The following is a 14,292-nucleotide window of genomic DNA, read 5'->3' on the forward strand; positions in this document are numbered from 1 at the left end:
TACAGTTACACATCGAGGTATATCTGTACAAACAGATTCATGTATATAGAATACCATTGCGAATAACTTCTTAAGACGCTATCTTGCAATTAATTGACGATTCGAAATCATATTTGGTTTTTTTAAAAATAGGTATAATTTTTATGTTTTTTAAAAAATCCCTAAATACGTGTTAATGCCATTTGATATTTTTCTGAAGTTTACTAGCAAAAAACACAATACAGGTTTTTTTTTGAAATGTTAAATCTCAGAGGAGTTGGCCTGCAGTGATCGTCACACGATTTCTGTGAAATATCGTCAGAGGTTTGGCACCTCAGCACTTGGCCGACGATATTTCTATTCTAAACTAATATACTGTCTGCTTTGTTTTCCACGCTTCTTACATGTAACAAATGCATTTGGCAAACAAATAATGAGATAAAAGCCGGGAAATTTCACCTAAACGTTTTCCATCATCGTCTGATGGAGCCGGGCACTTGCTCGGCTGTTACTAATCACCCGGCGGTAGGCGCTGGACATCTCTCAGTGCGCCGAACACACGGACGAGGTAGTTACCGCTGAATTATTAATGACAGCCAATGGCCGCCGTCGACGCGTCGCGATCCATCGTCCCTCCGGATCTACAGCCAGAAGTGACAGGAACGACATCGGCAGTCCGTTACTTTCTGATCGCCTCGCCGTAAATTGCGTCCTAACGACTTAGTGGAAATAATCTACATGGTTGGGTGTTGCTGTAGATATCAAGATATGATTTTCGTTCGGAAATCCCTCATCACCTCGCCATATTCATTACGGCAGAGGGTGTCCACATGGCGCGGTTGAGATCCGTACAGTAATTGTCTTGATCCGGGCAGTTGGTCAGACTATCAGAGCTACGGTGCCAACCACTGAAGTAAAACTGGACAGTTAGAATACTATACTAGACATGCATGCACGTTATTCGGAATGGGAGGGAGTAACTAAAGAACTTCGTACATAACTTGATATGTTCATAGTCATTTCAAAAATATTTTTGTAAAACGGGATATATTTTAATTGAAGGAGATAAACTGAGAGCGTGTATGTGCCGGCTGTTTTGGAATCGCTAACCCATCTTATCATTTTATACAAAGATCAAACGAAACAGTGGCCGCTACATTGAGGAGAGGGTTAGAGGGAGATTACTTTTTAATTTCCGTTTGATTCTAACTTGGTGAGTTTTGGCTACCGATACCCAAAGACTTTCATGCATCTTACACTTTGCAAACTTCTACAAGTGATAAATATGAAAATATCTGTGAAAAAAAATCCTACGGACTGATTCGTTAAAACCCCGGGGGACACGAAGTCTACTGCGAATTCAGTGATTGATATCGATAATTAAGGATTTGGATGTTCGCTAAATAGCACGGTTTCGCAAGTTTGGGATTTTAGGAAAAGTTTTGAGTTAATAAGACACTGTGCGTCTGATTGTGTTTACTTGATTTCGATTCTTGTGGTGGTTTTCCGAGCATCTATTTATTGATTGGGACTTGAATTAACATCTTGTCGAGTTCATATTGCTATCATTGCGATATCCAGGTCCCCAGTATATAAAGAGGCGCTGTCGGAGACAGTGATTGGGCATCCTTCAGCCAGCGGTCCCCAGACAAACAGTGCTGCCTCTGTTCGGGTCCCCTGCTGTTTGACTCTGAACAGTCCAGCCTACGTTGTAGTGATAGCTATACTAGCCCTTTTTCTCCCCAGTCTGTTTAAATAGAGATTTGTGTACTTTAATTATTTTCACCTGTGATATACCTTTGGCAAGGATTACCATGAATTCCGCACCTCGTCACTTGAATGTTATTGTCAATATGTAAACAAGGACCGTGATTGTAGCGTTTTTACCTTGTAACATCTCATCATGGACACAGGTCGTATAATTCTTGTCATAATTCCTGTTTTTTAAGACTCACGGAATGGGGTTTGATGTGGATGCTTTTGTGTCCACTGTTGGCGAGGAGTTGCGCTGTGAGTTATGCCGCGGGGTGCTAGATAACCCGCTACGGACCGCGTGCAGCCATGTCTTCTGTTCGGGGTGCATCCTTCCCTGGGTGGTCAGTACCGGGCGTTGCCCCAGGGGCTGTCAGCGCCTGACCCCCGAGGATCTCGGGAACGAGTTAGAATTACGAGACTGCATACTGAATCTGAGCGTTCACTGTGAGTACAAGGACAGAGGCTGTAAGAGGTTAGTCCGTCTGAGAGAGATGGGGGTACACAGGGCGGACTGTGACCACAGGCCCGTGCCCTGCAAAAACGACGGCTGCAAACTGGTCCTCAGCTCCAGGGAGATGGAGAAACACGTGACCGGGGACTGCCCATATAAGGAAGTGGGGGTCTGCCCCAAGGGCTGTAGCCTGGTCTTGTTACAGAGTACCGTGGGCTCCCACGACTGTGTGTCCGCCCTCAGGGCCTACATCGCCGGGCAGGAGAACAGGATCAACACAATGGAGACAGAGCTACAGAGGACTGGTCTGATGGCCTCCAAGAGAGAACGGGAGCTGGTGAATCAAATTACTCTACTCCAGAACGAAAATCAACTGCAGTCTCTGGAATTTCAACGGAAGTTGAGTGAAATTTCAACCAAGTTGAAAAAGAGCAGTAACAAATGCGCTGATGTTTCAACGGTAAGTTGTTATGTGAATTATTTATTTATCATTTGCTTAAACAAATAAAATCAATTTGCAACTGACGTTTCAAATTATCAAACGAATGTGTTGTTGAAAGTATCCGTATGATAGTACATGTATATTGAAAAATGTGTTGCATTTTCCAATTTGAGAGAGAGAGAGAGAGAGAGAGAGAGAGAACGTAAGAGCACCTGTTTGGAAGCACTAGTTTTAAAAATCATGAAATATATATATCTGTAGGTATAGATCTATTAGGAGGTGTTGAGTTTCACCTGCTCACTGCGTTTGATAAGACACAAGATCAAAGCTAGCAGTTTGAGATAAAACAGTCATTCACTGATTTCTCACTTGCTTGTGGAGGGGTCGTGTTTACAATTAAAACAATCACATTCAGATACCCCTGCTCTACATCCAGCCAAGATTTAAAATGGTAGCGTTGATTACAGGTTCCGTTGAACCTCACCAACTATTTCGGACAGGGGCCATACCGTAGATTGATTTTTGTTTTTTCTCTCGACAACCAAAAAGTGAGTGCTCGCATTAATCAAGTTGGACAAAGCCAGATGTACAAGGACTGGCACATTTCTGGCTTCCCTCACGAATGCGGGTGGCTCGAGTTTCACTTGAGCGATAGTGTATTGGCGCTATTGACATTCTTAAAGAGGCGAGACGGTCAACCGATTATCCATCAAATTTAGAGACTTGTTTATCCATTAACTAATATGAAAAAAAAAAACACCTCTTAATAAATATAATTTTTCTGTATCTTTATACAAAGCTGCAGAATTTATCCGTTAATTACAAGTAATAGTCGTAAATGTTTTTAAAAAGAAATTCAAATACGATATCAGTTTTGGCAGAGACATAAATAACATACTGTCTTTTATTAATTTTCAATCTAAAGTTGAAAATGATTACATGAATTTGTCATGTAATCATTTTCAACTTTAGATTGAAAATTAATAAAAGACAATATTTATGTCTCTCATGCTTTTGGGAATTAATTTTTATATTCTTCACGCACAATTGATGCAAAACATTTATTTCAAACTTCTATAGACTCAATAACTCTGCTTTACTGGACTAAACATTTGGTAACTGGAAACTTTTCGTCGAACTTGAAAATGTTATTGCGAGTCATTTTCCAGCGATCAAAAAACCGTATTAATTACGTGGTAAAATACGCTTTATTTATGAAGTATCGCAAATGAGGCTCGCTTTCATCAGGAATAGCTAGGATTGAATGACAAAATAATGTAATATTTCAAAGCAACATATAACAGATTTTATACATGTATTTTAAGCATATACATGAATTATAGTGGTTTGTTTGGCGAGTCATGACAGTCAGACTCTTCCGTTAATTAGCTTCTTTTTTGTGGCCAATGGACAGATTGCGTTGAAGTTGATGTCACGTGGTTTGTTTCAGAACACGGACGATGCTGTTTGGCGGGCTCTGACCGTGACACTGCAGAGACAGGGCGGTGCCCTGGGCTTCAACATCATGGGCGGATTTACGGTGAGTCACGGGCGGGTAGCAGAGAAAGTGACTTGGGGTGGGGGGTGGGGGGTGGGGGGGGGGGGCTAAGGACTAATGACAGAGACATAAATAACTTATATATGTCTCTGATAATGAAAACCTCGGAGGCTCCCAAAATTAAATTGTCATAGCTTTAAAATTGGAACGTTTTGATATTCCTATAAATATAATTGTAGTGTAAAGATTTTTTTTTTGCCGAAATATTAGAGTTTATAAATGCATTGTAGTTGGTGTCTCACCCCTTCCCATATCACATGTACACCCAGAGCAGGGGCTTTAACTCTACTAAGTCTCAGTTTCTACACATACTTGTGTAAGCCTTACATATGTACCCATTCTCTCGGAAAACCCTACAGTGATTTTGTACATTTGTAAAAGGATATTCATTCACTGGAGCCTTCTTATTTTGCTATTTACTGGCATCATTTCATTTAAATCTCTAATCTAAGTTTTTGTCAACAAATGCAATCAAAATCCAACAATTAATTTCATTAATCAGAGACACCGGGGCCTTTGATCCTTGCATCAACAATCTGTTTTATCGGGGGACAAAAACTAAGTGGCTCTCAGAGTGGGTCCTTTCTGTGGGAGAGAACTTGGACGAACACAATGGACGGTCAGAGAGGGAGGGGGGCGGGAGAGGGGATATAATCGCGGCCTGTAGAGGAATTATCTTGAGTGGGTAATATATAAGCAGCCAGTAATGGCCAGGTTTTTATTGCTGGCAGCAGATTCAAACTTCAACACAATGGGATAGAATCTATTACTATTCTCGGTATTATCAATAGAGATTATAAGTATAAATAGGAAAGGAGCTGATGTATACACTCAGGCAGAGTGCATTGTGTCCAGGAATAAACATCAGTGTGTGGGAAACTTGGCCGAGGCTCCTCTGCTGATTTTGGGGGTTGGGGATTGGTAGGGTCGAGTGGACCTCTAAATAAAACTGTAGTGTTAATGTTTAAAAGTAGTGTATGGAACCATAAGCAAGATGACACTGCCCTAGCTTCCTCTTCTTGTACAATTTGTTTGTATACAAGTCAAGACCAATAGTTTTTGGAATGGATTTACAAAATGATGAAACAATTTGATATCAAAATCCTATATAATATTTAGCAATTACTTGTTGAAATAATTTTGAAAGTTGATTAGTTAAGAAAATATAAATTATTTTGTGTAAAATTCTTCTGTCAAAGTGACAAATTTCTCCCCCCCCCCCACCCACCAATTTTTATGTCCTAGCCAGCTGACTACAATTTATGACTTGATTAATAATTAACACAGGGGTGATTTTCTATAGGTTTAACTGCATTTTTTTTTGGGGGGGGGGTGGGGGTTGGGGGGTTGGGGGTGGGGAGGGGGATTATCAAGGGGTCTGACTAAGAGTTGTTGGCCCTGTTGTTAATGAAGTAGTCACCACATTCAGTGTGATTCATCCATTACAGTCAATCAGACCCTCCTCCTAACCTCGTTTAAACTCCATCATCTGAACGCTGCGTTAATGATTCTATTTGTCCGTCAATGTTCTGTAAATTAAATCACTTGATTTCCTAGAATTTTCATCACTGAATTCCATTTTTCTTGTTGGCACTAACCAGAAATTGTTTTATGTTTAGTTAAAACAAAAAAACCCAGAAAAAAATGGTTTTTTTTAATGCTACCTTTGATATGCAAAAAAATTACAAACATTATTTTAACTGTATTGAGAAATGCATATCTAGATGTGAAATTGAAAATTAATTACAGGAGTGAAATGCACAGCATCTTGGTGCAAATGTAATATAAGTAATAATGCTATTTACTACATAGTAGTTATATATGTTGGTTATAAGGCCTTTTCTTATATATATAGTCATTGCAGTGTAAAGCTGTACAGTAACACAAGGCAATCACTTCAACAAATTACAAAGAAGTCTCAGTCAATCAATAGTTATTTGCATTGAAAATTTTAATCAAAATTATGCAAGTTTTAATATCCTGCAGAAAGCTTTTGCCTGTAGAGATCTAATAAAATCAAAAAACAATTTTTTATAGGAACATTTAATACTGTTCTAATTAATTGTTGTCGAAATATAGAAGGCTGAAACAAAACCACTGTGCTTGATGTCGCAATCTTTCTGCAGAATATTAGAACGTAATTCATCAGTAAACGGCTGCAAGTCATGATGGGAAGAGAAGACTGTCTCCCGTCTTCTTTTTGTGTCCAACTTGTCTGCCCTTTGTTTGTCATCTGATATAGCTCAGGGAATTATCTTAACAAGTTGATCAATGGTTCAATTGCCGATCACGAACAAAAATGGTCGTTTTGTTTGAAGCTGGAGACAGGAGGAAGAGGCAATATTTGCAATGTCCCCCGTTTTGGTCGCCAAGCAAGTCGCTCTGAATTAATTTGGCTTCACATTAACTTCCTCTGCAGGATCTGCTTTTATTTCGAGGGTGAAATCAATCCCTAATTTTTTTTTGCAGTAGAGATTAAGTTAATTCAGGAAAACCGCATCTCCCTAGAAACTTGACCAAAGTGCTGTGTTTTTGACAGGACAAAAGAATTCCCTTTCTGCCGTGAACTCATCACATAATGTTGACTGTTTTTAATGTGGGTGAATTTTTTTGTCAGCCGGAACCCAACAACAATGAGACAGAGAAACGTGGCGAGATGGCGGGAGGGGTGGAGGTTTCCAGGGTAACGGAGAACAGCCCCGCAGAAAAGAATGGACTCAAGATCCATGACATCATCACTCAGGTAGGGTATTTAATGACATCATTCATAAATGACATCATTACTTAGTTTAGGGAAAGTAATGACATCATCACTTCAAGTTTGGGGAAATAATGACATCATCACTTAAGTTGAAATTTAATGACATCATCACTTAGATTAGTAAGATAATGACTCATCACTTAGATTGGGTAAAATGACATCATCTATGAGATGAGGAGGTTGGGGTGAATCTGATATCGCTCAGATTTGTGAGGGGATAATGTCATGAAAAAATAAGGATGTAATTATATGTTCTCTGATGTACAAATAAGTTAAGCAAGTGTAGAATCCCTACTGTTAGTACATCAGTAGTATTGTTACCAGTGAGATTACTTGGTACTTGAGACCTGATAGTCTTTAAGGTTTTACCAGTATCTGTAACAACAGTATGTCTGCCTATGTGCAGATACTGTGCCGTGTATGAATGTATATTGTGTGGTGAATCTCAAGCAACATCTACTCTCAGTGAAGTCATCAGTAATAACTTGTAATAACAGATAATTGATGCTAGGAATGAAGTCATTTCCTCAAGTAAATGAGCAACATAATGTAGAGTTGTGCATTTGTTGATATTTGACTTTGGGAATGTTAGAGTACGGTTGACATATTGCAGTCAAAGATGGCATTGTATAGCGACGAACATGTCAATTTCTTGTTTACTAAAACAGCGCCCAAAATACCAAATTACACAGTAACTCGTTTTCCGGGTTAGCATTCATTCAGGTGGTGAGGTATTGTAAAATATATATACTTGGAAAAGGATTGACTTTAGATTGGAGTGGAATAAACACATCATTAATATTGTTAATATTTGCACCCTGTTAAAGTTGTGATCCTGGTTTGGTGAGGGTAACTATTTCTTTATCTGCACTGACTCTCAGGTGTGAACTTTTGTCAGACTGGGGGCGGTCTCCGCCCCTCATTGCGGTGATTAGGGGGCCCAAGAACCCGCTACAGTGGCAACATTATGAGTTTAAAAGGTCTCGGTATTTGAATTTCCTGAAAAAAAATTAATTGTGTTCAATTTTGCTCTTATGGAAATAAAAAGATACCAGTAATATAAGGGTTGGATTTGTCAATGTAATTACGCTATTTAATGAATCCATGTTCCTGCTAATGGGGACATTTGTCTGCATCGCTTCATAAACGGTATCAGGTATGTGTCATTTTGTCCCTCTTTAGTCCATTCCATGATGAAATGGTGTTAACTAGGAGGAAGAGGTGGTTGATTGTTCTGAACAAAGATGAATATGTATTGTTGTATCAAAATGCTTACTTCGTAAAAGGAAAACGGTAAATTTTTTAGAGAAATGTTAAACATGTAAACACTTCAAATTTTCCTTGAAATTTATAAATTTTTTTCACTTTTCTTTTTACAAATTTTTTTTTTCAGTCTGAATCAAAATAGATTTTTATTTGCATTAAGGTTATACATGAATTAGTAAGATTTTTTTTTCATTTTGAAAAAAGGTAAAAGTGAAAGCAGTTTATAAAAAAGTGTAGCCTGTCCCGTGTAATATGTTATACTCATATAAACTTTTTGATATTTGTTATAAGAAATGAAATTTGTCATTGACTTACAAATTCAGACATATAGAAAAAAAACAACTTTTAAGATTGTATCAGACTGGGTCATAGTTGTTTGCCACTATTAATTCCTTCTTGTTGGGGTTATTAAGAATCATTCACAAAAGAATCTCATAACATGAACAGGGCCAAGAGACAACCTGTGACAGGAAAAGATTGCATTTTCCTGTTGTGTAAAGAGAAAATAAAACACAATTCTGTCATTATGAACTGCACTCAAAAAAATTTGTGAATGGAATTTAAATTCCATTGAATCTAAGCCTCCATTCATACAAAACATAGAGAATTAAGCTGATCCAGGGCTCTTTCTCAGATCGGGCAGATAAGGGAATTTTCTTAAAGCCGCCGACTTTTATTTAATATTGACTGGAGTCGTAGACTTTTGACATATTTGACGGCTGATGTCTGTGAGAACAATAAACCATACAGGTAAAGTTGGTGGGGGTCTTGTTCGGGAACAGTGGAGGGTGAAATCGTGGGGACAGGTGGAGACGATCGACCCCCCGGGGTCAAGGTTACACACAGACGTACAGACCCAAGGTCCAAGGTCTAAGGCTTCAAAAGTTCCACATTGACATCTAACTAATATACAACTAGAATACACAAACAAACCTAATACATTGTATGCAGAGAGAGAGAGAGAGAGAGAGAGAGAGAGAGATTTTATGTTTTAATTTAAAATTAAACAGGATTGGAGAATTGGGAACTTTATCATTGTATGTCATCCTGCCATCTGTGAGTTTTCATCATCAGTGGATAGTAGTAAAGTTTAGTGGACAAGAAAAAGTGGGGGGAGGGGAGGGGATGTCAGCTACATGTATCGGAAGCTTATGCAGCTGTATTAAGATTTTAAACTGTTAGCTTAAAATCAAGCAAAAGATTTAGCTGATTAGTGATATTGATCCTCTCCATCTTAAATCTTTGAGTTATAAAATACCGGTTCTACTCCAGAACAAAATATGAGTCGGTATAGTAGGAAGTAAATCATATACATTAGATTTTATGTCTTTGAAATAAATTTTTCATGAATCTGTTCTTTTTACAAGGAAAGAAAGTTTATCATTGTGATGATTGTGTGATGATAACAAAACATATGCTGATGATAGATTCTTGGAATGACAGATGGTGGGAATCAAGAGAAAGAGAGATCTGTGTAGCCATTTCTGTTTCTATGGGTCTGTCTGTTGTGTTTCCCAGGAATTTATCCCAATCAAGTGCAGTCATCATAATTAGAATCTAACAAGATCAGATAAGATTGAATTTAATTGCAGACATGACAGAACAAACCATTTCCTTAATATGCTCATTCCTGTTTTCTTTCATCTCCGTGGAGACCAAATTTACCCAACATGCCCCTCTCCCTCAATGTTCCATAATTGGTCATAAAAATTCATGGAAGGCTCCGTAATTGATGGGGATTAAGGAATGACGGTGTTCCTCCCTCCATCTGTTCCCTGAGGCTGTCTGAAGGGGGCAGGCATTCTCTGCTGTAGGGGTTGCGCGAGGTGATGACCCCAATGTCAGGTCATTACACAGCCTCAATACACAAGCTCTTGACCAGGGGACCAATGAATGAATTATGGCTAAATCTGATTACAGGATGAGGGGTCTGACAGATGTACAAGGAATTATGGGATATCAAAGTAGACCTGTAATCACATTACTGGACATTAAAGGGCTTGATGAATGAGCTTTTAATTGCTCTGTTTTTGATGCCTTGTGTTGTTGTTCAGAAGAACATGAAAAGAGGAGGACATTTTATACCCTGCTGCTGAATTACTGTTCTCTCTGGCCATGTCGTATAAGTGCATGTCTGATTATTTCTGTGACAGTAGTCGATGACTTGACATTTAGAGCTGAATTTTATGATTTTATTTTATTTATCCTTCAATAGCAAAAAAGATCTGAGTAAATGTGTTTGATATTCCTGAAGTATGAAAGCAAAAGCTTCAACCACAAAAAAGCAGAGTAATTTGTTACCAAAAGTGGAATCTTTATGTAAGAACTACATTCCTCCCCATTTATAACAGCTTAATAATCTGTCATATGTTGCTCTCTTATGGAGATTGAAAACCGACATGATAAATACATAGGATGATAACTACATAGGATGAGTTCATGATTGGATCTCCAGGGATTACCATAGACAGTGGGAGCAGATCCCTGGCTTTATCCTGACTACCGGGTCTTACTGATGTTGACACAGACCCTCCGCTGACATCCGACATCACTGTCGAGTTTCTCTGTTGTTGTCTGAGTGGGGGGACCTTTGGTTGGGGTGGTGCCGTGTTGTACATCGACTGATGACTTTATAACAGAGAGGGATCATTTACACAGGGCTATGTCACAAGTTGACAGTCTAATCCCAAGGTCTGGAGATTAGGATAATCTGTAGGACGCTGACCTTAGCTCATCTATCAAAACAAAATGAAAGGTGGTGGTGGTGGTGGTGGTGGGGGGGTGTCTTCTGAAGGTATGCTGGTACAATATAATCCACTGTTGACTGTAAAGAATTCAGTACTTCTTAAACAAAATCCCCCTCTCTCCTCCACTCTCAGTTTCTTTCAGTAGCTTCATCCTATTCATGTATTCAATAGGAGTTTGTCTTTTTAAAGATTGACTATAATAATGGTTTATTGAAGCAGTTGGAAAAAGTGTTTACAAATGACTTTTTTATGACATTAAATTTTCGGTAGTAAGATTTGCTATATGTGAAATCAATTTTTGGTATTATTTCATTGCAGTTTTTTTTTATTGCAAGATTATTAACAAACTGCATCTGTTTCAGTTTTAACTGTTTTAATGGATTTAAATTTAATGCAAGATTCTATATAGGGACAAAGTGATTCAAATTTTTATTGTTCTGGTGAGCGTTTAGTGATTAATATTGCTGACACCACATTGTCTTTTTATTCAGAGAAATCTCTTGTATTTCACACATCTACTTTTTCAATGTGACAGTTGTTTTTCAAGCTCTAATTGAAAACTTTATATTTTTCATTATTGTGTGTCTAAGCAGTGCATTTCCTGGTATTTTCTGTGCACTAAATTTTAGCATTTCTTTGATAAAGATGTTACGGCATAAGTCAGGATTAGCGGTCGTTGACAGGACACTGGATCACATGTATTTAATATCCAGTGGTGTTGGATAAGATGTCCGTCTGACATCGGTCGGCGACAGAGCTCATTCCGACAATGATACAGGGCACTTTGATATGACAGGGCAACCATCATTTAGACATTACACTTTCTTTGATTTTAACACAAGGAAATAATTTCAAATTAAAAAGAAAATTGTTTCCAATGTTTCCAGTGTATTGGTATATATCAAGGAAATGTATGCATTTACAGAATTATCCCTGACTATAATGAACAATGAATTCCTAGATATTATGAAGAATTCAATATCTGTACAGTACATTTATATACATTGTATATATATATGTGTATGGACTATTTTTATATGTAGAATCTATCTTTTAGGCATTTCTATCTAATATCTGTAATCTTGTATGCCCTCTGGGCCCAAAATTGGAAATAAACTATTATTATTATATTATATTATATTATATATATATCACCAGTGAAATGACATCCATTTCACTTTTGATAACTTTAGCATATATTTTCATAGTCTACTTTATTTTACTTTATTCTTATTTTATATGTTCCCATACTTAGCAATTCCTTATTGACCTCTAAAGCATTCCTTATTATTTATTTCTAAAGGTTGTCCAAGCTGTTGTTTATTTCTTAATCCCCTAGAATATTTAGTGATTTCACAGTAATTGTTAATCCTTATTGTCAGTGACACTGCTCATGGCACTGGGCACTCATAGGTGTTAGTTAGGGTAAACAAAACCACTTTGACTTCTTCACATCAAAGGGATGACACTGATAACTTAATTATTTGATTAGCCCTAAGTGACAACTTTACCTTAGGCAATTCATAGAGAAAATTAATTCTTGTACATTAGTTCTTTTAGAAGAGAGTTAGCTTTGAGACTTCGGACTGAAAGGATGTAGGACGAAGCTAGGAAATCATGTAGAGTGTTAGGAGACAAATTTCTAATTCATCTGTTTAGGCCCCCTCCTCTAAATTACAGTTAGGAACAAGACTTGCTCATTAATGTTGTTACCTGCGTGTGTAGATTGGATTATTTAACATTCAATCTTTAATAAAACATTTCTCATATCCTGCCATTTGGACTTTGTGTATTCTTAATTTACTTATTCCCCTTGAGCTTAATTCCCCAAATGAACGTGCACCATCGCCTAGTTATGTACCAGACATCCGGGCGTGGTCACAGAGTGGTCGAGAATCCGGTTCAAATCTTATGGAATTCCTCTCACAGTGAACTGATGTAAACATCCATGATCCTGGGACTCTTAGGATTTCTGCAGGATTTCTGTGCTGTCAAAAACTGTGATTTGTGACTCTAACATTCTTATGAAAAGAAAAGAAGACCAATCCATACAGAGACAGCGTGCCAGTTCCTGTTGGTGAGTACAGCCACTTTTATCACATGTGACACAGTTTAGATAACTTTCTATTGTTATTATTTTTGACATTTATGGATTGATTATTGTTTAGCTGTTTTTATCACTGATAATGGCTCACTCACTTGAAATCCCATCAATGTCCCAACATACTTCCAATCCCAACAACTTTTTGGCTACTATTTCAGCTGCAATTACCAATAAGAACAAAATTCAAATCAAGCTCTCTAACTTTCATATCAATGCCCTTGTTGATACCGGTGCTAATATTTCTGTTGTTTGCAACAAATTTTTGAGGAAACTTTTCAAAAATCCCCATATTTACAAATCAAATCGCTCAGCTGTTACAGGTGTTTGCAACACATCACATGCTATTCTTGGTCAAACAGATCTTGAAGTAGATGTCAATGGTTTAATCAAAGGCCGGAACGGCCACAAAGGCGTCAAGCTGACATTTTCTTTTATATAGAATGATATCAATAATTTGAAATTCTGTACTAATATATATAGTCGTTTATCAAATAATATTAGAATAAAAAAGGAAATGAATTACGTTTTGTGCTGTTTCAATAACAATAATCAGTATATTTCGTTATAAAATATGTAGTGATGAGTTTATAATACAATAACTTATCATGGTTACAAAAATCGAAGAAATTTCAAAGTTAAAAAAAAATTATTTTCTTTCTGCTTTAAAAAGTCTTTGCACATTTCACAGGCTCATAATTTGAATACATTAACAGTGTGTCCCTAATTATAATAATAAAACATACTTTTATTTATTTCAATTCCCGTTTGAAACAAGATTACCTATGCTATGGTTGTTTACAAACAAATCCACAACACGTGCTATCTAAAATGCTTCGACCAAACCAACTGCATTATCGTGTTTATTAATTGCAACAAAATCTCTAGATAAGTTTATCGCTTACAATTATTTTGAAGACCATGCCCGATAACAAATACATTTACATATCAAATTTTATTTCTATCGGGCACAGTATCCAATCAAAATGTAAGCGATAAACTTAAATAATATTTTAGTGAATGTTTACATTGCACCTTATTGTATTCATCCGCCATTTCTTGATTAAGCAAATTTATACTAATGCAATGAGTTGTCAATAACCAGGGAGGCAAAGTTGGGTTTCTTGTACACAATTTAGTTGAATAAAAGGAATACAAATCTTGTAATACGTTTAATACTTCAAGGAACTTATTTCTTTATGCGCATCAAAAAGGCGGTGCAGTGCATGAAT

The 14,292-nt window shown here is 37.3% G+C and overlaps 1 protein-coding gene across 2 annotated transcripts in view; it reads left to right on the forward strand.

Moving 5' to 3' along the window:
- Window positions 1-766: 766 nt before the first annotated feature.
- Window positions 767-14,292, forward strand: part of LOC105321335 (E3 ubiquitin-protein ligase PDZRN3-B) — a 108,284-nt gene continuing 94,758 nt past the window's right edge. Inside the window, exons 1-3 of one of the 2 annotated variants that reach the window (XM_066083223.1) lie at window positions 767-2,645; window positions 4,078-4,167; window positions 6,803-6,928. In XM_066083223.1, coding sequence (XP_065939295.1) covers window positions 1,938-2,645; window positions 4,078-4,167; window positions 6,803-6,928 — 924 coding nt within the window. In that variant the 5' untranslated portion in view covers window positions 767-1,937. The remainder of the gene's footprint in view (window positions 2,646-4,077; window positions 4,168-6,802; window positions 6,929-14,292) is intronic. The other variant, XM_066083222.1, reaches the window with a different exon arrangement.

The sequence above is a fragment of the Magallana gigas genome, chromosome 4 (genome assembly GCF_963853765.1).
Source record: "Magallana gigas chromosome 4, xbMagGiga1.1, whole genome shotgun sequence".
Lineage (NCBI taxonomy): Eukaryota > Metazoa > Mollusca > Bivalvia > Ostreida > Ostreidae > Magallana > Magallana gigas.